Source organism: Amia ocellicauda, chromosome 20, assembly GCF_036373705.1.
Source record: "Amia ocellicauda isolate fAmiCal2 chromosome 20, fAmiCal2.hap1, whole genome shotgun sequence".
Taxonomy (NCBI): domain Eukaryota; kingdom Metazoa; phylum Chordata; class Actinopteri; order Amiiformes; family Amiidae; genus Amia; species Amia ocellicauda.
Genome location: NC_089869.1, coordinates 16,314,806 through 16,340,037, shown reverse-complemented (window position 1 = coordinate 16,340,037; position 25,232 = coordinate 16,314,806). Strand labels below are relative to the sequence as shown.

General features: G+C 36.6%; 1 protein-coding gene across 8 annotated transcripts in view; it reads left to right on the top strand.

Annotated features, from left to right (window-relative positions):
- Positions 1–25,232, top strand: part of dlg5a (discs, large homolog 5a (Drosophila)) — a 51,796-nt gene that overhangs the window by 8,269 nt on the left and 18,295 nt on the right. For 4 of the 8 annotated variants that reach the window (XM_066693936.1, XM_066693934.1, XM_066693933.1 and 1 more), the window contains exons 2-12: positions 9,837–9,905; positions 13,589–13,757; positions 14,488–14,631; positions 17,775–17,958; positions 20,129–20,388; positions 20,651–20,963; positions 21,278–21,508; positions 22,665–22,849; positions 23,123–23,248; positions 24,818–24,950; positions 25,044–25,171. In XM_066693936.1, coding sequence (XP_066550033.1) covers positions 9,837–9,905; positions 13,589–13,757; positions 14,488–14,631; positions 17,775–17,958; positions 20,129–20,388; positions 20,651–20,963; positions 21,278–21,508; positions 22,665–22,849; positions 23,123–23,248; positions 24,818–24,950; positions 25,044–25,171 — 1,942 coding nt within the window. The remainder of the gene's footprint in view (positions 1–9,836; positions 9,906–13,588; positions 13,758–14,487; positions 14,632–17,774; positions 17,959–20,128; positions 20,389–20,650; positions 20,964–21,277; positions 21,509–22,664; positions 22,850–23,122; positions 23,249–24,817; positions 24,951–25,043; positions 25,172–25,232) is intronic. The other 4 variants (XM_066693938.1, XM_066693940.1, XM_066693935.1 and 1 more) reach the window with 3 other exon arrangements.

Here is a 25,232-nt window from a genome sequence, read left to right as displayed (position 1 = left end):
GTTCCTAAACATTGATGTTCAATTTGGATAGGGTATATTATTTAAATTATAAAAAGAACTAACATTGAATTTAATCTTTGTTTAATATTTTATTGTTTTAATGTCTTTTAATGGAGAAGCTTCTATTAATTATTTGTTGATGGTTGCTTTTTGGTGATGACCTGGATATGTCTCTCACTCTTCTCCTTTCTGCCACCGTCTTTCAACATACCCTCTTTAAAGGTTGAAGATTTTAGGACCCTAAAGTTAGCCAAGGTTCACAAGAACGAGTAATTCTTACAAACTCAAGCAAATCTAAAACTTACAGTGATGTGAATATCATTGCATTATGTCCCTTATCGTTGTTAGTTAATATGTAAAGAAGATATGATGTAATTGTGTACTGGAATGTATTGTGTAATTATGGAATATAATTGATTTTGGAATAATACAATGTCCCCACTGAATGTCTGACTACTTTTAAACATCTTTTAGCTTTATACTTAGCAATATATCTACTGCAAAGATTGAGATTTTGTTTTTATCACTAACCCTCTACTGAATATTCATTTCTGATATTGTATTTAATGTCTTCAAGACATTGGTCATTTGCATGAGCTTATTTATTTCAGTCTTTCCCGTAATATATTTTTCAGATAAATTAAAATGAATTTACTTTTTGTGCATTACTTCTGAAGGTTCAAAGGCCCAGCGGTTGTGTTGATTTTAATAACCTAAGACATCTTGCATTTTTATGTAACTGTAACCTTAGGCAATGGCAGATAGAACCTTTCTGTGCAGAACCTTCTTGGCTTTTCTACATAAGTCATCGCAGACTGCAGCATGGTAGTGTATGTACTGTCAGTTGCATTACAGATCTATCCTTAATGACACAATACTGTGCAACATCTGGAAGGACACATTTTAAAATATTGAGCAGACATGAGAAATAATGGAAATGCTATTTTATTTTTAACAAGGCAAGGAAGCATTCAAGGGCTTTTTTCATTAAAATAATTACACAGTAGAGCTTTAAAACAAGTTTTTTTTTGTTTTTTTTTAACTTTATATTCTATTTGATGTAGTGAAAATTCGGTCAGAAATGCATTTTGAATGTTTTTATACAGCTCTGATATGATTCTATTCCTGGCGATGGTGCGGTTTTCACTTAAAATAAAACCACAGTGTATGTTTAGAATTTATATAACTTTTGATTTATTCTTCAAGCTAGCTCAAAGCCATTTAAATACCAGGAATATAGGGGGGTAGGGGCAGGAACTCAAAACCGAAAATACCTAATCATATGCAGACTTTATATGCAAACAATGAGCATAATTAAATATAGCTTCCTTTGCAAATTAGTCTTAACATGAAGGGCTGTTTCAGTGCCTATGTAGCACGTAGGTGTGACACAATTACATTTTGTGCTGGCTATATTGGTTGAGTCTTTACACTGTGGTTACATGTAAACAAGGAAGCAAAACAGTCTTTGACCTGCTTGCTATTCTTGGATACACACTCAAATGTTTTTCATCATGATATAATAGGAGAGGATTACTGAGTAGGAAGAAGAAAAGACTTAGGATCTCTTGTGAACTTACTTTCTTTATTAATTCCTTGTTCAGTTGTATAGTGATAGCTCTAGACCAGATCTCAACCCTTGTTTTGGAGGACCCCCTACCCTCCTGGTTTTCGTTCCAACCAAGATCTCAATTTGATTGAACCCTTAATTGAACTAATTGTGTAACTGATACAAAGTTTGGTTTCTTAATAAGTTCTTATACACTCACCTAAAGGATTATTAGGAACACCTGTTCAATTTCTCATTAATGCAATTATCTAACCAACCAATCACATGGCAGTTGCTTCAATGCATTTAGGGGTGTGGTCCTGGTCAAGACAATCTCCTGAACTCCAAACTGAATGTCTGAATGGGAAAGAAAGGTGATTTAAGCAATTTTGAGCGTGGCATGGTTGTTGGTGCCAGACGGGCCGGTCTGAGTATTTCACAATCTGCTCAGTTACTGGGATTTTCACGCACAACCATTTCTAGGGTTTACAAAGAATGGTGTGAAAAGGGAAAAACATCCAGTATGCGGCAGTCCTGTGGGCGAAAATGCCTTGTTGATGCTAGAGGTCAGAGGAGAATGGGCCGACTGATTCAAGCTGATAGAAGAGCAACTTTGACTGAAATAACCACTCGTTACAACCGAGGTATGCAGCAAAGCATTTGTGAAGCCACAACACGTACAACCTTGAGGCGGATGGGCTACAACAGCAGAAGACCCCACCGGGTACCACTCATCTCCACTACAAATGGGAAAAAGGGGCTACAATTTGCACAAGCTCACCAAAATTGGACAGTTGAAGACTGGAAAAATGTTGCCTGGTCTGATGAGTCTCGATTTCTGTTGAGACATTCAGATGGTAGAGTCAGAATTTGGCGTAAACAGAATGAGAACATGGATCCATCATGCCTTGTTACCACTGTGCAGGCTGGTGGTGGTGGTGTAATGGTGTGGGGGATGTTTTCTTGGCACACTTTAGGCCCCTTAGTGCCAATTGGGCATCGTTTAAATGCCACGGCCTACCTGAGCATTGTTTCTGACCATGTCCATCCCTTTATGACCACCATGTACCCATCCTCTGATGGCTACTTCCAGCAGGATAATGCACCATGTCACAAAGGTCGAATCATTTCAAATTGGTTTCTTGAACATGACAATGAGTTCACTGTACTAAACTGGCCCCCACAGTCGCCAGATCTCAACCCAATAGAGCATCTTTGGGATGTGGTGGAACGGGAGCTTCGTGCCCTGGATGTGCATCCCACAAATCTCCATCAACTGCAAGATGCTATCCTATCAATATGGGCCAACATTTCTAAAGAATGCTTTCAGCACCTTGTTGAATCGATGCCACGTAGAATTAAGGCAGTTCTGAAGGCGAAAGGGGGTCAAACACAGTATTAGTATGGTGTTCCTAATAATCCTTTAGGTGAGTGTACAATTGTATACCTAACTTAAAACCCCTACTGTTTAAAATAATTAAAAGTCTCTGCTTTAGGAAATTATTACTTAAATTATGGGTTCAATTAAGCAATTGAGAGCTCGGTTGAAACAAAAACCAGCAGGCTAGGCGATCCTTCAGGACGAGGGTTGAGAACCACTGTTCTAGACAACTGCCAGAAAGTTGAGGCCGATCTACCCACGTGTAGACATTAATTAAATAATCACACACCAGGAATCTCATCCAAGATGTATTAATAAATTGTCTCGCCAAGTCTCTGTTGCAGATCATTAATTAGTACCTGTTGGGAGTTGTGGAAGGAGCTTCAAGGGATGAAATTGAGTTTAACCACTTCTCAGTGTATTTAGTCAAGCATTTGTAATGCAATAATGGATAAAAGGTCTTCTTGCACCTCTGCCATTAAGTTACCTTTGATTATTATAATCATAATTAACTAACTTATTCTCAGCATTTAACAGATTCTAGAATGGTCAGTCAGACACTACTGAAAAAGCAGACCAGATCTTGCTTAAACTATCACAGTTAAGGCTCATGTTTGCAGATTCTGAACTAAAGCTTCACTGGCAGATAGACTACAAATGCTGAAACAAGAAGGCCTTTTATCAATGTTGTTTATGTGATAGAGGCCGTCAAGACTACATTTATTTGGCTAAAATATAGGCCTAGCCTTATTCATATTTATTACTATTATATCATTATCCTTTCTTATAGCAAATCTGGACATTGCCAGAGAAAGTAATTCGTTACTGAACAGTCCCTGTAGTATTCGGCTATTGAATTTACAGTCGGGCATTTCACCTTTCCAGCTCACATTATTGATAATGCCCGCTAGATCTGGAAGCTGATTGACTGTTGGCACACAATCGTTTTCTTATTGTTTTGCTTTCTCTCAGTGGAACTGGTTAAGACTTATTAGACTAATTTCAGTTGTGATTTGATCTGGAGTGCCATCCACTGGCATTCTGACATTTTAAAATGGAAGTTTTAGAGAGACTGGGAGAGAGAACATGCTCATTCAATTACTGAGAATTCTGCAGATTGTTTTCCACTTTTGTAACTTCTGAACGCAAACTTCTATATTTTTGATAAAAGTAGGTTTCTTACTTTCTGACTGTACTGTAGTACTACTGTTCTATGCAGGAGTTCCTTGTCACTGATATTCTCTTGAAGTTTGTGTTGACACATGGACAAACCACACCCAGCAATGTTTGCAGGCCTGCAGTGACAAAGGTCTATGTCATTCCCCATCATTATTTCAAGTTAATCTTTTTAATACTGTACTGAATGTTCCTGCCTGTTAATTAAAACTTTGCCTGGGGACTTCTGCTCAAGTGTGAATTTTCCCATGTGGAGTACAGTACCATTCTGTGTAGGATATCCTGGTGACCTTATAATATCAGGAATCAGCATTGTGATTTACATCTGGGGATTTGTAGTAAAAATTATGAGACTGGATGGTTAGATGGACATTGTATCATATGACACTTGATTTCTATCGCATGACAATTTTAAGTTCTTTGGTGTCCAAACCCCCAGAGGATATTCATTTTCCCCTCTGCTCTGGTGCAGTAGAATATTTTAACTGCTGCACTCTGGTCAGCTCCATGCTCCATCTCAAATTAAATAATGAACTGTATAATTATTTGAAAGAGATGGATATCACTGACTTGTGAAAAATGTTTTTATTGGAAACTTCATTATGATTTCCCCCCCTGCACTAAATCCATCTTTGCAGAATGTAAAAAGAGAATCAAAGCGCCATTCAGTCAAACTAAAATCAAACGTGAAATGGTCAGACATAAAAAAACAAGTAATATTTTGTAATAAACTTATTTTTGTTTTGTTTTTAATAAAACGTGAATTCCTGAAGAATTGTTGTTTCAAAAAAAGTGCACAATCTTTAAGATAAAATATAAAAATGCAGATGGATCAAATTCTACAAAACCTGAACATTTTCTTCCCAACATTCCCATCTCATTGGATGCTTTTAGCAAGAACATTTTTGTAGCACAGAGCAGGCAAAATTTTCTTGCTCCAGCTCCAGGCAAAAACCTGCTGCTCCGCGCCCTGGCTCTGCACTGCAAAGCCCTGAGTACAACATTGTTTTAGAAAAACATCTCAATGTTTGTATACTGTTAGTCTTTTGATTATTGAATTATATATAATTTAGTATAGAAACAGTATTTTTTTTAGTATGCTTTAGGCACAGTTATGTTAAGTTTTGCTCTGCTCATAAGCCACTTTGCTATACATAACACTTTCAAATTACCTTGCTTTTTTCTTTTGGGGTTTTAGCTCCTAGAATTGCATTTATTCAGGCATCACTAACTGAAGTAAAATGTCTGGAGGCACATATTGTCTTGAGGTAGAGATGTAGCACAATGATCTCTATGTTCTGCAGCTCATTTATTTACTGATTTATTAGTCATAATTTTAGGAACACATATTGACTGATTCTTTTGCAAACCCATAGCCTTCTGTGCTTCATCACAGGATGCATTGATAATTTCTCTGGAGGGATTCAGTTTAGATGGTATTGAGTGCACAGGTGGAACCGGTGTGTTCACCCAGGGTTTGAACACAAGGCTGAAATATCACTGCAGACAATCTCTTCTTTTATTCTGATCTATTTTTGTAAATTACAGAAAAGGCTTTTCTAACAGTCATCTGTTGACTGTGTTGGTTTCAGACTGTGAGGTTTTAATCTGTGCACGAAGTATTCGTGCTGTATTTTGATGTGGTTTCTGAACTGGTTTGTGTGCAGGATGTGCTGAAGGGATTTATGTAACACTGAACAAATAAAGTTAACCATACTCAAACCTGCCTGGTTAGGGTGCCTGGTGGTAAGCATGTATAGAAAGTGTGAAGTTCAGATGTGAATAAAATCTGTGGAGCGGCTACATTATGAATTGCCATCCATTGCAATCATGAAATACTTGAAAATACTGAAATTATGTTTTTAATTTGAATTACCAGCTTTTCTGTTAGTGTTGTTTTTTAAATAATCAGTGACCACATTTTTACATATGAGTGGTTTAAATGTGAGACTCTTTTAGTACAATCCAGTGTAATCTGTATAATCACTTCTCTTCCTGTTTGTAATTTAGAAAATGAATGATATATTCTAGATATACAGGCTATTACATAATGACATGTTTGTTCAGTTTAGGGTACAAGCTTCCTATCACTATAAAAACTTGTTGAATAAAGCTACCTGTCGATTCACTTCCCTCTTTACTTATCCATCTAGGTTGTTGCAAACAGGAACTGTTGTACTTCATACTGGGGATAAACCAAGAGCTTGGATCCCTTAGCTATTTAGACAATGATCAGACTCCTGTAATTACTACAGGACTGTATACAGTACTAGGTCACATGACTTACAAGAAGCAGTGAGTGGCTGATTCCTGTGAACCTTGCACATTGTGACAGTGTCTAGCCAAAGAGACTCATGGGAAACTGCAGGCAGACAGAACAAAGAGAGCCTGATCCATGTGATTCCTCCGTTCCTGAGGCACATTGGTCTTTCTTTCAGTTGTCTGATGGAGAGAAGACTTTGTAAGCTGGGCCAATTCCAGTTTTAATCAAACAGCACAGTCCCCTACAGCAAGTGGGAACACTGCCAAAGTCAGTTTGATTTAGTGTACCGAGATGTGGGTAAACAGAATCATTTGTCAGGCTCTCCCTTTAGCCCGAACACTAGGCCCTACATCAGGGACAGAGGTTACTGACAAAAAGTTGAATCAGCTGTGCTACCCACAGCAATGCAGACACTAATTAATACAGAGAAACAGCAGGGTTTTGGGATATGTGTGATTTTGGAATGTGAATGACATTTGAAAGAGCTCCGAGTTCTCTCCTCTCCTTTAACTCCAGTAAGCAAGATAAAATTACACTGTGAAGGTTTCCCCAGATTTAAAGATCACAGGGAAATAGGCTCTAGAATTTTAAATGAGATGAAACATGCTTAGGGTATAGCTTTCCTTTTAAATGTTTTAACCCTTAAGACATTTATTATCATTATTCTTATTCTTATGGTTGGTAATATGCATTCAGACTGTGAATATGAAGACGTTTAATTTGATTGTGTTTGTGATGCTTTTTGTTTAACACTACTGTCTATGGGATGCTTTGGGCATATAATATATGGTTTACCGTCGAATATGGTTACAATGAGCCAATCTGACACATTTCAAATCTACCTCTGTGTTTGAAGCCAAGACCTACTTGCAAGTATAGGTAAATGTAATTTAATTTCTAACAGCCATGCTTGCAAGAGCTCTTTACTGAGTCTTGGTCTATTCTTAGAATGAGCTGGTGGCCTTGAGGTGACCTTTGATTTCTGTGATCCTTGTGGTAAACAGATTAGTCTGTCATTTGTATTCAAGAGCACCATGTTTTGATTTTCCTGCAGTAAAAAAAAAAAAAAAATATATATATATATATATATACAGGTGCTATATATGCATGATAATATAGGCATTCTGAGCTATCTGAAGTACCACCATAGCAATGTCTGGATTTTATTTATTTATTAATTATTTGTATTCAAACCAAGTTTTCTTTTTTTTTCTTTTTAGATTCCACTTGTAGAGCAATGGCTTTCAACATGTGTTTAAATCCTACACATAGAGAAAGTTAAACTGTTTTGTACTATGCTGTGGTTTAAATAATTAAACCTGAAACATTTTCCACAGGCCGAGTTTCCGATGGCAAGTTTTGTTCTTTTTCCTCACAGCTTTATTCAGTATCCTCTTGGTTAGAAAATAATGTTATCTAACAACCCAAACATACTGCTAGACATTAATTCTGCAAAAAGGAGAATGGCATACCAGAGGCACAGCCCCTCTCCTCATTCTGGCCTATTTAATTAATTGTGTAATTCTTTTGTTTTCATTGTGTAATTCTGTCACAACCTCTTCAAGTTCTGTGGCAGCAAAATTGTTCACTGATGTTTTTTTAACCTGAACCTTTGCAGTTTTGTTTTTTAAAAATGTATCTTTGTATTTTATTCCTGGAAGAAATCTCAGATCATTGTTATCTCTCTGTCTCTGTCTCTGTCTCTCTCTCTCTCTCTCTCTCTCTCTCTCTCTCTCTGAGAGAGAGGTATATTTAAAAGGAAAATGTGTCAATATTATTATTTGTATTTCTTGGCAGACGCCCTTATCCAGGGTGACATACAACATAAGTGCAAAAATACAGCTAGGTAAAGGCATCAATCATTACAATTTCAATTTACATTAAACATAGAAATTCAAAATATAATACATTTTACAACTTCCAATGTGCATCACATTGTGGCTTTTTTTCTGGCGTTTGAAAGCAACATCTATTTGGCAATATGAAATTGCAGTATATTGAGGCCTTGTTGCTCACTAAGCCTGAATGAACCCGATTTGTATTTGTTTATTTTTTTTATTGCAGATCCTAAAATACATTAACCTTGAATATAGAATTCAGTTTTTACACTGAACAACAGCTACTAACCAACTGTTGCTAAGTACTGTTGTTGTTAATTTAGTTTTTTACAATTGCATGACATTATTGATCTCACATTTCCCTTTAATTTTTTTAAATTTAAAATTGTCAATGGTTGATTTAATATTCTATACATTCTAATTTATGCTAATACGCTCGTAAGACTTCATACATTGAAGTAACTATATGCGAATATGCAGAATATCCAGCCTCACATGTATAACAATAAACATAAATACATATTTTTAACTAAACGGGCCAAAAGACATTCCACATTTAATTAAATCAAGGTTGACGACATGTACTAAAGGATTTATTATGGAGGCAGTTACTAGATTCTCTGTTCTTGGTTATAGATGTAGATCAGTTGTCAGTTTGTGTTGTGATTTGTAGAATAGATGGTTATTTAATATTTACAAATGCATAAATTGTACACATTGTGTTGTGTGTGTATAAAATATAATATTTGTCTTCCTGGACTGGTTGCTGCATCTGTGTATCAAACAGTGAGACAAAAAATTATTTGAAACCAAAAATGTTATATTTTCACCACTGCTAAAATGATCTCATTCAATTGATGTATTCTAGAACATTTCTTCCATCATTTTACAAAACTAGAAGTTCTGGAGCATCTCTGTTTCATGAAGACTCAAGATTTGGTTCTCTCACAAGATAAAAGAAGCTTTTCCTTAATTGTTTTAGACCGTGTGCATGTTCTGCGTGGGCCCAAAGTGTGTTTCTAGACTTTAATGTCTCTGTTAATTAGTCTCTTCCTTGTCAGCCCCACAGGGTATAATTTAGTGTTGAAGAAAGTCCTTTCAAGTAAAAAAAGAAAGTAAATTGGTTTTGTTTGTGATCCGTAATGGACTGAATAGTATAATTATGTTAGGAAAAAAATGGGTGAGGCTTCTTTATGCATTCCATATTAGCGAAACACATTTACATATTACTTCATACTTTCCATGCATTTACTAGGATAATCCATACACCTGTGTATAAATATTATTCACAATGACATTGTTACAGTGGTATTTAAAAAATGAAGAAATCAAATATTTTTGATGTGTGTATGCTCTTAAGCCATTGACATTCTGTTTAACAGTTGTGTAAGTGTTTCCTTATCCATCAATTGTCTGTTCACTACATCTTAGAATTACATTATTATTGCATACTGAACTGGGATTTGTTTTTCTTTTCATAATGTAATTAATCCTTTAGCATACTTAGGCTGTGCTATGTTGAATGAAAGCAAATATATCTGTGATTTAAATATCTAGAAATGCCTTTTTAAGATCATATTTCTGGATAAGAATATTTTGGACTAATATGATTTTTTTTTCTGTTTGCAGGGTCCACCTATAGTGTGTTGTCCACAATGCCATCAGACTCCGAAAGTAGCAGCTCCCTCAGCAGCATAGGTGAGTACATTAGTGGTGTGCTGGATGTTTTTTTTAATCATCAATTCAAAATAGCTTTTTTTCCTCTAATAATCAATTAATTTTTTGTCGTTTAATAATGGCACCATTACTATATGATATTCTGTAATATTGACTCCACAGTATTCATTAGGTTGTCTTACTCTGTTCATGTTCTCTATCCGAATAGAAAGTATTAACGCATCACAAAAATATGACGTACTTTTAAATTATATAGAATTCCCCCAATTTAATATTTCTCTATTTAATTCTTTGAAAAATAGAACAAAACTCGCTGTTCATAGCTGGCAGTTTGCAATTCTCCTTTCTAAAATAAAAATACACTGAGGGACCTTTTGCTCTTTCATGTATCTGTCAATACAATGTAAAATCCCATCCTACTAAAACTACCAAAAGTATTACAATATAACTCTCCATTTCATTAAACTATATTTCCAAAAGCCAGTTTAAAATATATTACAAATTACAGAGGAAATTACAAAGCCTGAAAAGAGGACCGTGAATATTAGATAGTAGTGGTAGTACTTTAATAGGACTATATTTTTATACATTAAGCAAACCAGACATCTAGGTAGAAAGTACCATTCAGCATTTACCATAGCTTAAAACTATCAAATGCATTTGTTTTCATGGAAAATATGTGCATTTTACAGTTATAAATATTGTTCAGATTATTAAATAAAATGCATACGAAGAGTTTAAGCAAATCAATTTTTTTCTTAATGTTCTGTTAGATCTACATTAGAATTTATGACCAGAATTTCAGTACCATTTAATTAATTTTACGTTTGATCTAAGCCTTGACCTAAACATACATCATTAACAACACATGAAATAATGATATAATTAGTGTAATGATAAACGCATACATCTGAGTGTAACTGATCAATCGCGTGAACAAGACCCACCTTGTGATTGGTCGGTACACCACTTGCATATTGCTTTACCGTAGCTGTAGATTTTGTTTTAGTCTAACCAAAACCCACAGAATTTATTTTTAATCGCCAAATCATTTTTAATTTTTTTTAAATTCATGAAGCTTCACGGGCCTCAATGATTGATACCATTTTGTTTTTGCACCAGAAGAGCTCTATATTCCGATGCCTGATTGGACACAATGCACTTGCTACACTTTCTCGCACGTGACATCTTGTGACTTTGTCCACAAGATGTCTTCATGAACATATACATGCATGCATGCATTGCAATTGACCACCCATTATATATCTAAAATAGTCCAATGGATTGAGTAAATGTTGGAATTCGTCCCAAAAAAAAATGCATTATTTCGAAGTACTGTGCTAAAGATCGAAACAATTCTACGCAAATTCCAGCTTGAGTGCTGTCCTGAACTGTTTGCTGGCACCCTAACACTTCTTGCTCCTTCTCTCTGCCCGGTCTGCCATTTTCACTACATTACCATAGCAACATGTTAACACTTAGTTCTTATTAAGAAGTCGATTAAAACAAGATGCAAGCTAATACAAGGACTCCAATACCAAAAATCGTTGAATATTAATATAATTGATTTGATTATCCCACCTTTAGTTTCTGTAAATTTGCTTTGTAAAAAAAGACATTAATAATGCACACCCCTTTTCATTATTAAAATATTGTCTGCACTTGAACACATTTAAAATGTATCCTTTTTCTTAATGGCGTTATTAATTTGTGTATTACCATAAGAGTGCAGTTTGCTCCTGCTACTGTATGCTTTAATAGTTAAAATATGCCTGGAGTCCTTGGGTCCTGCAGATTTAGGGACTAAAGCGCTCATGGCTGCAGCTATTTTTAACTTGTGTATCTGTAGACAGTTCAACTGATAATTCTTATTAACTGAGAGTGGGCAAATATTTAACGATGGAATTACATTTAATACTCGTAAGAAATTTCCAATTTAAACACGATAACCACGCCTGGGGTGCCTGTTAGACAAGAGCATCAGATTAGTACAGCTGAGATGACAATTTCCTGGGTTTCTATGAAATTCTCTATAATTGCAACATATTATTGTAGGGTATTAAAGCACATATGCATCCATTAAAAATATAGTAAATGGTCAAAGCACCTTAACGAAGGAAACCTATTGGTCTATTTTTTTTTTTTTTTTTTATGAAACCGTGTAGGTACTCCACTAACCAAGGTACAAAGTTTTCCCATACTATTTAAGTACTTAATTCTACATTAAGTAACGAAGATAATTTCATTTAAAATTGTGCATTTGCTAAAAACAATTAGACTTGTTTTGCATATTAAATCAGTGAAATAAGATTTCATTTATCCACAGTACACAACAGATGTTCAGTGTACAGAGAAACAGTGAAGAATTGTTGAATAAGTCTATGTATTTAGGGTTTCCTTTAGCTTGGCTGTTGCTTAGAGCAAAATGTCACCTAATTCAATATAGTTATTTGTGTATTAATGTGTTTCCTCATGTTTAACAATATATTTACCAGTAGTGGTTACTTGTATTGGTATCTGTCTGTTTTAAAGTGAATATGTCACAAGTTAATGGGAACACTGAGGCCTGTATTGTAGTTTTGGAAACGCACACTGCTTACCTGGAGGTTTGCCAAATGAGGCGACCTGCATACTGATTGCTTTCTGGAGTTCGACGAGGGTGGGATGAAACTCCATTGTTATATAAACCGTTGAAGAGCTCAGAGCTCAGGATTTGCCAGAGATGTGGTTCATGCATGCTGACAAATCAAGTGTGTCTGCAGATGCAGGTGAATAGCTTGAAGGTGTGAAGAGAGAAAAATGCAAGCAAGTTGTTAATTGTGCAGTGCATGAACCTGGTACATGATTCCTTGGTCCTTGAGGTTCAAAATGGGAAGCTGCATTATGTTACTACTTGTGTTACAATAAATGTTCAGTCACCCAGAAAAAGGAATTGCCTATTCGATGCACTGCACAACAGTAATACTGCTATTTAAGCAGTTTTAGTTACATTCACATAAAACAAATGTATAGTAAATATGATTTCACATGCAACATTTTTGCCTCGAATTAAATTGACTGTGCAAGTAATATAAAAAAATTACCTTCTTTTTATGAATACATAAAATACACACGTGCTGTACAATATAAACCTCAACAAGATGTAGTAGCATCCTTGCATGTAATGTATTCTCAAATAACTTTTTTAATTCCTTTACTAGATGAGGAGTTCTGAAACTGAAAGCTTTATTTTGAATCTTGCTGGGGAAGAAATGCTTTGCAGTTGATCAGTTACATCAGATTTAATGTGCAATTCATATTTCTGAGTTCACAGGCCACATTTCTGTTAAATATTTGTATATCACTTCTGCCAGACATCACAAAAACAAGGGGGTATACTAGTCAAATCTTGCTTTGTTGTTAACAGTGATCTCCAGCAGTTTTCTTTGCATCACCTGCAGCATCTACTGTTCTCTCCATCGACTCAAGTTTGAATTCTCCTGAGGGATTTTCATATTGAGCTAGATTTCTTTTGGTTTCCTCAAGGCAAAGTAACCTTGATTCGTGCATACTCGCATTTTTAAAAGCAGGTTTTCACAAAAGAGCGATTTCTAAAATAAAAGTTGAAAGTTTTTGAGATTTTGTATTATCAGAATAAACTGTTTTCTGTGACTGCACCATTAGGCATGGATTTTGAACTAATGGTGCCATATTGGTCCTTCCAGGTACGACTGGCAAAGCCTCATCACCTCCCCCAGTACTAATTGACAACAGGCAGATGAGTGAGAAGTTGGATACCATCTTGTTCCAGCTCAGACAGGTGACCCGGGAAAGAGATGAGCTACGTAAACGACTTGCGCTTTCATCTCCGGGAACCACCTTTGATGACTGTCGGTAGGTAACCATAAAGAGCCCGTGTTCTTGATATTTTTTCTGTGGCCGTTGTTGATCCACAGCTGGATGGAGGCCTCCCCAAGGTTTTTCCGCTTTGTTTCTCTCTGTCTCCTTTACAGGTTATTGCAAAAAGCTTCTGATCACATCCTCCCATGTTCTGTGTGGTGGTGGTTTCTTTCTACGTCTTTGCATCCATCCCATTTTTGTTTGAACATCATTACATTTTTCAAACCAAATAAAACTTGATAACTGAGTCCAGCTAATGTTTTTGTAAAAACGACATATGTGTATATAATATAATAATTTAAATGTGTATGGAATATGTATTTTTCTTTAGGGTCAGTGTTTTTACATAATTTCTTTGTTGTACAAGTAGGCTTCATAAATATATTAATTATTTGACGAAGAAATTCTTTGTGTGCTGAAAATATTATTGAAATGTATAGCCTTCTCTGAAATTAATTTTGTTTTTAAAAATGCAAATAAAAAAAAATCTGTACGGTTATGGAGGAGAGAGATGCGTCTGACTTGAAGATACTAGAGTCTAGAGGACATGGCAATTCACAGTATACCCTCTTGGATTGACTTTTGTTTGTGGCTGGATGACTGCCCCACTCTTTGTGTGCCAGTCAGTTTAATATGCTCAAGAGTTAAATAATAATGCTTTACTGTCCCGGTAGACTGAGAAGTTGTCTTGAACTGCCTCTGCTCTGTTACTGTTCCCTGACAGGCCAAATTCCAAACCAAGTCATGACTATGAACGGCTCAAGATGCAGTGTATGAAGGCCATGGCAGACCTGCAGTCTCTGCAAAACCAGCACACCAAGACACTAAAGAGATGTGAAGAGGCAGCGAAAGAGGCAGATTTCTACCAGTAAGTACCATCAATAATTTGTTTCTCATTCTAAAGCAGAAGTAAATTTCTGGGTAAATGGCACTGTACTCAGAGTGCATTTTGACTGACCTGTATTTGTCCTTATCATTGTGCAGCAGATTGCAGCTGAAATGCATGAAACAAAATTACCTGGTTTGCTGCCAGAATCGCCCCAGCCTAATCAAAAATAGTCTGGATGGACAGTAAAGCTAAGCGATTTAAGCCACATAAATCCCAAAATGCGTTTTAGCAATACTGTAAAACATTAAAATGTTCTATTAGCAAATGGTAAAGACCAAAGGGATCATGTACCTTCAGTATCATCCTCTTCAATGGATAAAGGTCATTGACTGGGTCCCCCACTTTTGGTATCAAGTTAATATTTAGGAATAATTTAGTTAATAATAAGAATTTAGTGGGCAGAAAATTGTTTAAAAAAAAAAGCTATAATGTGTTTTAAATTCTTCAAACAAGACTTGATATTGAACAGTTTGTTAATTGTAAGTGGCCAGGGTGATCAACATGACCTGGGTCTATTAAAATAATTTAAAATTCAAATGAGTACAATTAAATTAAAATACAAGCACAAAACTTGACCAGTGCTGGCAAGAGGAAGTCAGTGAGGATCTTCACATTTTCTTAGCTCTTTCTTGAAGCTTCATGCTGCTCTGTACATATACTTTAGGTAGACTGTTTTGTCATTATATTTTAAAATAAAGGCATTTGCGTTCACCTGCTGTGTTTTGTTGCAGTTTTGTCAGCAGAAACTGTTCTGGTTACTATTGAATTCTAAGTAGCTTTCAAAAAAGCTTGTAAGGAACATATTGAATTAAGAAGCAGACAGCAGGTTTACAACACATTTTAAATGGTGACGTGTTCGTTTTTATAACAATTTAAATGCAGTAGAGTATTCTTTCATATAGTTGAAGTTTACTTTAAAAAAAATAAGTAATTAGTGCATTAAAAGTACAATAGAAGGTGTTTTTTTTTTTTTTTTCTTTCTTTCAAACAAAGGCTGTGCTGTATCAGATTCTCTTTTGTGTAATCTGCAATTGAATACCTGTAATTATGCCCTATGTTCTGTTTTATTGTTCCATCACCTCATGGTTAGAAATAGAGCACACAAACATTTGGTTTTCCATAACTCGGCAACTCAATTAATGTCTCTCGTAACTGAAACTCAAAAAAGCTCTTCTGTACTGTGCAAAATGAAGTTGGCAGTCTTTTTTAAATTTTGAATAGTGAACTAACCAAGGAGCCCTTTACCTTCAGGCTGTCTGAAATACAGTGCTGCATACCTGTTAAAGGGTTTAAAATGATTGAACTTCCTAATTGGTTTTACTAGACTTAAGACCGCAGAATCACGAACTTTGCCCTATAGGGCTTGATTTATATTGCACTGTTTAGACAAGGCAAGAGTTTTGACACTGAGTTATAGGGGCAGTATTAGGTCACATCTTTACTCAAAGACCTTGTGTGGTAGCTGCTCTGATTCATGGTGCTGTTTGGCAACAAAGGAAAGAAATGAGCCATGGTTTTCTGAATGTAGTGAGTCTAATTACAATGAAATTATTCTTATAGAAGAATGTTTCAACTATTGGGATTTCTGTGGGGGTTGTTTATCATACTTTTTTTTTAAAACCAAATTAATGAATGCTTATGGAAATGGATATTACCATTAAGAGCACGTTTTCTTTTTTATACTTGTGTAACTGGTGGAAATTCTTTAACTTGTTCCGATAGTTATTGTGGATATTGTGCATTTTAGTGCTGCACAAATGTTTAAATTCTAGCTATTGCTATTGTTCTTTCATGTTTGTCAGCTAATCGTTTAAATCGGCCCAGGTGTTGTCATATGTGCTTAGCAAAACCGGGACATTTGAATGATTTCCAGATTTCAGTGATTGTGTTCTTCTGCAGCTGTTATTGCCGATTTAGAGCAGGTCTTCCTGTTCTGATGGCGCTGCATTTTGGGAGTTGTAGTCTTTCTGGGCGTCAATGTAGTTCCCTGTGCGCGTGCTTCTGCCTTTTCCTGTGCTAATGTTTTGGTCCAGGCTCTGCTGTAACTGACCTTCAGTGTATTTTGTTACATCGTATAAAGGTTTTAATTATGCCATTAATAAAGTGGTGCAACAATGAGCATATAAAATTAAAAGTTTCAATAATGCAGTGTATTTTTTTGTTTTGAATAATCAGAAATCGATATAGAATATTCTACAGGGTTTTCCATAATTCTGGAATCATAAGGGGAAATAATTAATTCATATGTAACGCCATTACTCCTGACATTCACCGTGTGCTTGCTGACTCAGTATCTCGTCTGGATTTGTGTATCAGGAGCAATGTTAGATACTGAGCACGTTCTGTGAAGAAAGGCATTGCATTGCCATTTTGATTCCATATTGGACACCCTGTACTATTAAAATAGTTACACACAAACACACACGCATGATTCATGTTGTAATTTAGGCCAGTGTCCAAGTTCACCGCAATGCCTAGCTGTTTTTTTTATTCTCCTCTGTGGAGTCAAAACAACAGACATGTTTTATGATGCAATCAGTATTTGCCATAAATAAATTTACTGCAACCTATTTCGTTGGAGTAAATGTTTTTGTTCTCCCCCCTCCCCCCGCTTTGTTGAGGCTATGTTAGGACAAAGAATAATCAGTTTGTTTAATTTAATGATGGCATACTGTGCTCTCAATTGGGAAAACCAACAGCTGGTTGTTATGCACACAAAAGGAGGCTGGAGAAAAAGATGAGAGATTATGAAAATATTTTAGCTTTCATATCAGGGGGGTGTTGATAGACTTGCATTTCAGCACAAACGAGAAAAGAGAAATCTGCTACAGCGACTACTTAACCACCACCATTTATTTCAGTTACAGAATTTACTAGAAAACCTTCTTCTCATCTCAAACCGCCATTGTCAAGGTTATACTAAAAAGAATCTCCTAAGTAGGCCGGGTGTTTAGACCTGGTAAAGTAGCAACTTTCTTCATAATGTTTTGGGCCAGAAGTTCAACTGTTGTCAGATTTCAGTCAAGTTTTTATTTTACTTGATCCAGGTTATTTGTTTCTGAAGCCGAGCCTGTTCAAATGATTTGCCACCCCTCTCCCCTCCTCCCCCACCCCATTTTCAGCACGTTGCACAGCCGCCTTTTAAGTGACCAGTCCCAGCTGAAGGAGGAGATGGACACCATGAAGAGGGAGAGCTCCCAGTTGGTGCGTGAACACAACCACTTGAAGCAGACATGTGAGGAGCTGAAGAGGCTGCACGACGAGGATCAGAAGGAAGTGGCGGAAATGAGGGTTCAGCAGCAACAGGTACTTCCACTTGGGGTCTCGGTGTCTGTTTACAGTTACTTGTGTTGCAGGATGCTACCTCACTTGTGGAGCAGATGGAAAGTAAGACTCAAAGGAGAAATATTGCACTTACAACATTGAGTTTGCGATGAGACGTCTAAGAGGAGGCTACAGTAGTTGGCAAGTCCAACAAAGGACTAAGTCCAAATTTGCCTAGTTGCCTACGAGCAGTTAAGTTGCTCCTGCTTATTTGTCAATTCTAGCTGCTTCATGAATTACTTTTTGATGTATAGATGTCATGCAGATTATGTAACAGCTCACTAAATGTTTGCACCCTGTGATTTATAATTGTTCTGTTTTCCATAAGTGTCTGTATCGTACGTTGCATGATTGTGAGTTGTGTAGCCTCTGCGACGTAGGTAATTTAATGACAATCGCATTATGCCAGGTGCACACCATGATTATTTATTCATGCGATACCCCAGTACACAGCACAGAAGAAAACAGGCACACGTTTTGTGCATAAACAGCCACTGCGTTAAACAGGATTACTGCAACTTCTACAACTGCAGTTGCACTATGTGAAGCACAAATAACCTGTTAAGTTAAGGCACTTCCCATAAGCCAGTTCAGCATTAACTGGAGTTTATCTGCTTGATATTAAAATAAAAATGATCATTTGGAAGGAGTTTGTGAAAAATATGGCTTAAAATGTGAGTACTGTTTTGCTGAAGTGCTAAATGCAATTATCAAATATGGCCCTGATAGTTCAGATGGGGTACACAATTTTCTCTAATTAAATGACATTAAGTTAATTATGAAACACTGGTTCAAAAGAAAAGTGCGGTGTTTGCTTTCTGACATTTAAGTGTTGCTGTTTTTGCTGTTTACCTTTTCCATGTGTTTCATAAAGACTCCTGTGATTCCTGTTTATTTTGGAGAGCTAATAAATGACTAATTCACTTTAGCGTTAATGACACTAAAAGGTTAAGAGAATGATTCAGTCACCCTTCTTTCACCCTTTTTTTAAGGTTCACAGCCTCTATTCAGAGAGGACAAAGCTGGTTGTTTGATTAATGCTTTTAAAGTTTGCAACAGAACAAGAAAGCTTTGCAGGGGTAAAAGAAAGAGATGTTTTGAATTGTATGTAGCTGTTATGTTGTCACATTTCCAGGGGGGCTTTTTTAGTGGAAAAGTTCATGGACTTTGTGGGCTGGGGGGGAGTGGCTGGAAGCATACAAAAAGATGTTTGAGAATCTCTTAATAGTTGTAAATCAAAGGAAGGTTACTTAAATTCGCTAAAGTTTGAATCTCAGCAAAACGCCCATTTGTCAGATGTAAAGGTTTGGTCTTTGAGAGTATGAAGAACAAGCTCTGTGATGTAATTTGGTAGAAGATGCTGTTTTCCATACACATTTCTTCCCTAATCTTCATAAAAATCAGTTCAGTCAATTTAAAATAATCCTGTCAAGTTATGTCTTTCTAAAAATGTGCTAACTCCTATTTAATAGGATTTCTGGAAATGACTAAACATCTAGAAATCACCATAGCATAGTCCATACTTTGGGAGGCTAAAATGTAAACTAGTAGTGATAGTATTGTAGTGACGTATAGGCAGATGAAAATATATCACTTAAAAAGAAAGGAAAACTTGTTATGAACCAGTATCTTCTTTAAATTTCTGTGCCGTGGAGACTAGTCAGTTGAGCATTATGTATTCTGGAAATGTCACGATGTTTGACAAACCATATGTGAGAGAAAATGTATTTAGCGGAATACTGGATACGGGATACTGAGTTTGATTTTCAAATTGATATTTGCTTTTAAGGTACGGCAGCAATAGACCATCTAATTTGAAAGATACAAAGAAATGTAATATCATTGAAATGGTGTGGAATGATATTTTTGCTGTAAAATTTCTGCAAAACATAACCTCTGTTATGAAGGGAGTACATAATATTCCTGCTTTGGGGTAGGTAGTGTGTGTAATGAAGTACAGTGTTGCCATCTACTGCCCAAGATGTGCAAGTCTTGTTGATAGACTTGACAGAAATGTAGCCCAGTTAGTTATTAAGAGATTAATATGAAAGATGTGCAACAACAAGGTTCTTAGGTGGCCGGAAACGACAAAGTTGTGCCTGTTGATGTTTTCCATGCAGTTACCTGATGTATACCAACTTGATTTTCTCAGGTGATGAGAGAGAACGGGTCATCGGAGATCCTCAACAAGCTGTACGACACTGCCATGGACAAGCTGGAGGGAGTGAAGAAAGATTACGATGCACTACGAAAACGGTACAATGAGAAGATCGCCAACCACAACACAGACCTGAGTCGACTGGAGCAGGCCGAGGAGGAAAACCGCCGACTACAGAAACAGATAGACATGCTCATGAAGCAGAGAGACACCGCGATACACTACCAACAACAATGTTCGTCTTCATTGCGAAGGTACAACCATTTAAAACGGTTTGTTTGTCTGCCACTGTGCGTTTGAGTCATTGTTAAACTGCATGGGAGATCTAAATTACTCGCAAATTGTAGCTCGTACGGTGGTTCCCAAAGCAGACATTTTCCTCACAAGCGATCACGCTGATCAGATGATATTTGCATCTGACATTGCGTCAGTGGTGGTATATCTATGGGAATTTATGAAGGCCGTTTTCTTAACTTTCTTCATGGATTTATAGGATGTCTTTTATATTTTTACTAGGTTTGACTCCGTTCAACAGGAATTAAACAAGGCAGCAGCACAGAATAAAGAATTGCAAAGGGAAATGGAGCGACTGCAGTCCGAGGTAACGCGCTACAAGACGCTTCAGTTGAAAGCCATGAAGGACTCGGAGAAGTACAAAGAGGAGCGGGACTCTGTGTTTAATGAGTATCGCCTCATCATGAGCGAGAGAGACCAGGTCATCAAAGAGGTTGACAAGCTGCAAACGGAGCTGGAGATGGCCGAAGCAAAACTTAAAAACACGTCGTCCGAGAGAAAGGTAGCCAGTGAAGAAATGGAAGCTCTACGACAGGTATCATAACACCTTAACACCATGAATAAGTGTCTAAATATAATTACAGACATGGAAATGGCACTTGTTTATTATTGGTGAAAAGGATTTGTAACGCAACAGGTTTTATGGGAGTTAAAACTGTTTGTTTTTGCGATTTGTTTTGTTTTCTAAATTACTAGAGAACATAATTTCATCAACATTTTTGTGCATTATGTAGCTTGTTTTCAGTCACTGTCTATGATTTAATGCACAATTACCATGTTATGAATCCTTTTCATAACCTTTTTGTGGCCTTCAGTTATGGCTAAAAGTGGTATCTATTTGTGTTTAAGGAACTAAATTCGGCATTAGTAGATCGAGATCGTGCAATCTGTGAGCGAAATGAGTTGCTGGAGAAATACTGCCATGAAGTTAAGGACAAGGCAGAGGCCCAAAAAGAGCTCAATCAAGCCTGTAAGGACATTGAAACTGTGAAGGAAGAAAGAGACGTGGCCAGAAAAGAGAGGACAGAAGCCATTATCCAGAGAGACCAGCTACTACGAGAATATTACCAGGCTAGACAGGTTGGCAATGCTTTAAAATCCTCTTGAAAGACCTGTTTCGTATGAATTAAATCGTTATTAGGTGATTTTTTTTATTTGTTTATTACGCCAGTTATTCACTTGCTGGAGGGGGAAGTATTTTGTTTACAAATATTTTCTCCGTCCAGATAAATATAAATACATTTTATTTTTGGAATTGAGTTTTTTTTTTTTTTTTGTCTCCGTGTATTTGATGAGTAGTGAGCTAGATTGATGTAAAATGTGCCCTGTCATCTCCTGTCGAAAGGATAGAGGACTTTGGGTCTTACTAACAACTGATTGTCTCATCCAATTTACTGAGATCTCTGAGTGACGGTACTCCTTTAGTTTCGGAAGCTGCTCGCTTGTCTTTCTCAATAAGACGTACAACGGTAGAACTCGTTTACTATTCTAGCACAGCATTACTTACTTGAAAGACCACATGGACATGACAAAGTGATGTGAAGGGATTTTATTTTAGAATATTCAGACCGTTAATTAAGATCTTGACAGGAATCTGTATTTCAGGCCTTTTTCTAATGCATTCTCCCAGTTTCCCTGGACATGCTTTCTGAGCATCCGTAATGTGATGGGCACTCCCTTGGGTTGTGTGATGTTTTACTATTTTTAAAAATGTAATATCTGCAGCCATCTTCACTATGTAATCTCCCGCCCCATCTGGCACCTGCTGACAGTGTAAAGTACAACAGCAGTGAGTTCAGCTGCAGCTAAATCCTTCCCTCGCTGCAGAAGCCCCTACTTGTCAGGGCCTGCTTTTGATAAGCTGTTCACATTTCACATATCGCCTAATCATTGTATTTAAAGATGCTGCCACCAAACCGCATCTTACAGCCATTCAGATACGAGCATGCTTTATCACATACAGGAGAACACAACTTTTAAGAGGCTTTTAAATTGTTTTATTGAATATCTAAGGTGCTTCTTTTATAAGCAGCACTTGCACTGTAATTCCACAAGAGGTCTCTTTGAGTACAAATGTTTCACTGAGAGGTCTTGTGTGACAACTTTAACAGAGATGCCTTTTGAGAAATACTTTTTAGTTTTAGTTGTTATTTTTGGAGATTATATTTCAATCTATGCAATTTTTTACCTTTTTAGACTTCTACTTATCTGACTTCCTTTATTTATTTATTTTTAGAAACAAGACTCTGCCACTTTAGACATGGAAAGAGCTAACAAAGAAATCGAGATGCTCAGGAAGCAATATGAGGCCATGTCCCAAGAGCTGAAGGAAGCCATGCAGGAGGCAGAAGTGGCCAAGTGCCGGAGAGACTGGGCCTTCCAGGAGAGAGACAAGATTGTAGCGGAGAGAGAGAGCATACGGTAATAATGACGACTGAGAAGTAGCAGTCAGGGCTCTGGACTCCTGAACGAGGGTCGTGGGTTCATGTATTTCAAATCTTGTATCCTTCTATAAATCAAATACCGTTTTAATGTAATCTTAATTTGTAGGATTAAAATCAAATGCAGATAAGGCGAACAAGTAAATAAAGCTAAACAAATACATTTTTGTTTTTCTTTGGTTTTAATTTTAGTGGTTCAGTGATTTCACACTATGCTTTTTGTACTCATGGATTTGGGTATTTTTTTCCCCAGGACGTTGTGCGATAATCTGAGAAGGGAAAGAGACCGAGCAGTGAGTGACCTGGCAGAGGCTCTGCGCAATCTTGACGATATGAGGAAGCAGAAGAACGATGCTTTAAGGGAGCTCAAAGAGTTGAAGTAAGTTCACACTACCAGTATTTTACCCATATGCAGTAATCCCTTTGCGTAGGCGTAAATTTGGGGCGACCATGGGAACATCATCACTTGGCAAACAATGGAAACGTGCCGATCTGCATTATTTATACACCATATTTTATACACCTATATTACACAAGGTACCAAAATGAATAACTTTCCAGTCAATACTTTATAGTTGCATCATATTCATTTTTTTATTTTTATTTTATTCAATTAAAATGGATATAAATTCAGATCAGGGACAATCTTAATCATTCAAAACTGGCATTGCAAGTGCGGCAGCTTCCTCCCTGGAAACCCAAGCTGCCCATGACTGCAATTTGCGGTCTGCGCAGCTTAGGTAGACGGGCCAAACAGATGGTGACATTTCAGAACTTTCTTGATTGTTCTGGTATGCTCTCAAATCTTATTTTTTTGGGAGTTATACATTTCTCACATGACAATAAGCTGAATAGTTTATTTTAAATGCATTTGATCTATTTAAGTTCTTGTTCTTACATTTTGCATTTGGGTCTTCCATTTGTGACTCTTTCCTGCCTTAAAGTTTGATATTAGTAATATGTTTTAGGAGTCTAAATGTTATATTGAAACTTAATCAACATAATTCTTTGCATTAATAGTTCCAATGTATTAATGCACTTAAAATTAAACTAAATAAGAAGTTTGTCCCGGTTAGCACATTTCCGGTTTATTTTAGATGTATTACAAAATCTCTTACTAGCACCCTGCGCTGTGCATTTGCATTTATGTTAAACACTAACACTGCATGGTCGTGTATACATGCCAATATTGCATATTTTCAAAATGGATTCTCTTGATTCAATGTTCATCTCTAAATGGCATAACTCGAATTTGTGAATCTCAAGAGATTACTGTACCTGAAAATTATTATAGGCTTTATTTGTATGTGATAATTCATATTGTCAGTATTTGGAGGTTAAATTGATTTTCTGACTGCTGCTTTTAAAGATGTTGTTTTCTTATTTAGATCACTCTGTTCTCTCTGTCTGAAGCAGGGTTTTGACCTTGGCATTGTTTCAAAGGCAGTTTGAATAACCTAGAACTCCACCTACTGGTGTAAGGCTGTGTAACAAGCTATTTAGTTTTGAAATGTCATGTTTCTGCCCATTTCCTCTAATTTACCTTTCACGGCAAGTCACATGTATATTGAACAGAGAATGAGTTAATTAACGAGTTTATGATTCCTTTACACCAGAGTCACTTAGGACAAAAGTATTGAGTTTACTGCTTTACTGCTCAGGCTATTACATTTTTTTTTTTTCTCCTGGATATTTATTCTGCACATGCATAAATCGTTGACCTTGAAACTGGTATTGGAAAATGTTGGCTGACACATCATAGAATTGAAGCATCTAATAATGGTGAATTCATAAGACATCACTTTAACGGTTAATACATTTTCTAAATTCAGACTGCTATAAGCAATTCAACAGGCACACTTGCTCTCTGGATCTTCTTAAGTGTTATACTGAATACCAGTAGTGAGAGAGATGTCCTCATGTTTTGCTTGTTGCCCTTGTTTATCAGAGAAAAGATGGAGAACCAGCTGGAAAAAGAGGCTCGGTTTCGACAGTTGATGGCTCACAACTCCCATGATTCAGCGATCGACACCGATTCTTTAGAGTGGGAGACTGAAGTGGTTGAGTTTGAGAAAGACAGGGTATTTTTTTATTTTAATAAACATGTTTGTTTTATCAATTTAGAATGTGTAATATCTGTGTGTTTAACACAGTTGTGCGTTTCCGTTTAACAGGAAGACATGGATTTGAAAGCACTTGGGTTTGATGTGGCCGAAGGGGTAAATGACCCGTATTTGCCAGGAGATTGTGGAATATTTGTAACTAAGGTGGATAAAGGAAGTATTGCAGATGGAAGATTGAGGTAACTTGGATATGATTGTCTTTTTTCGAAGTCATCCCCCACCCCCGCCCATCCTTCTCTT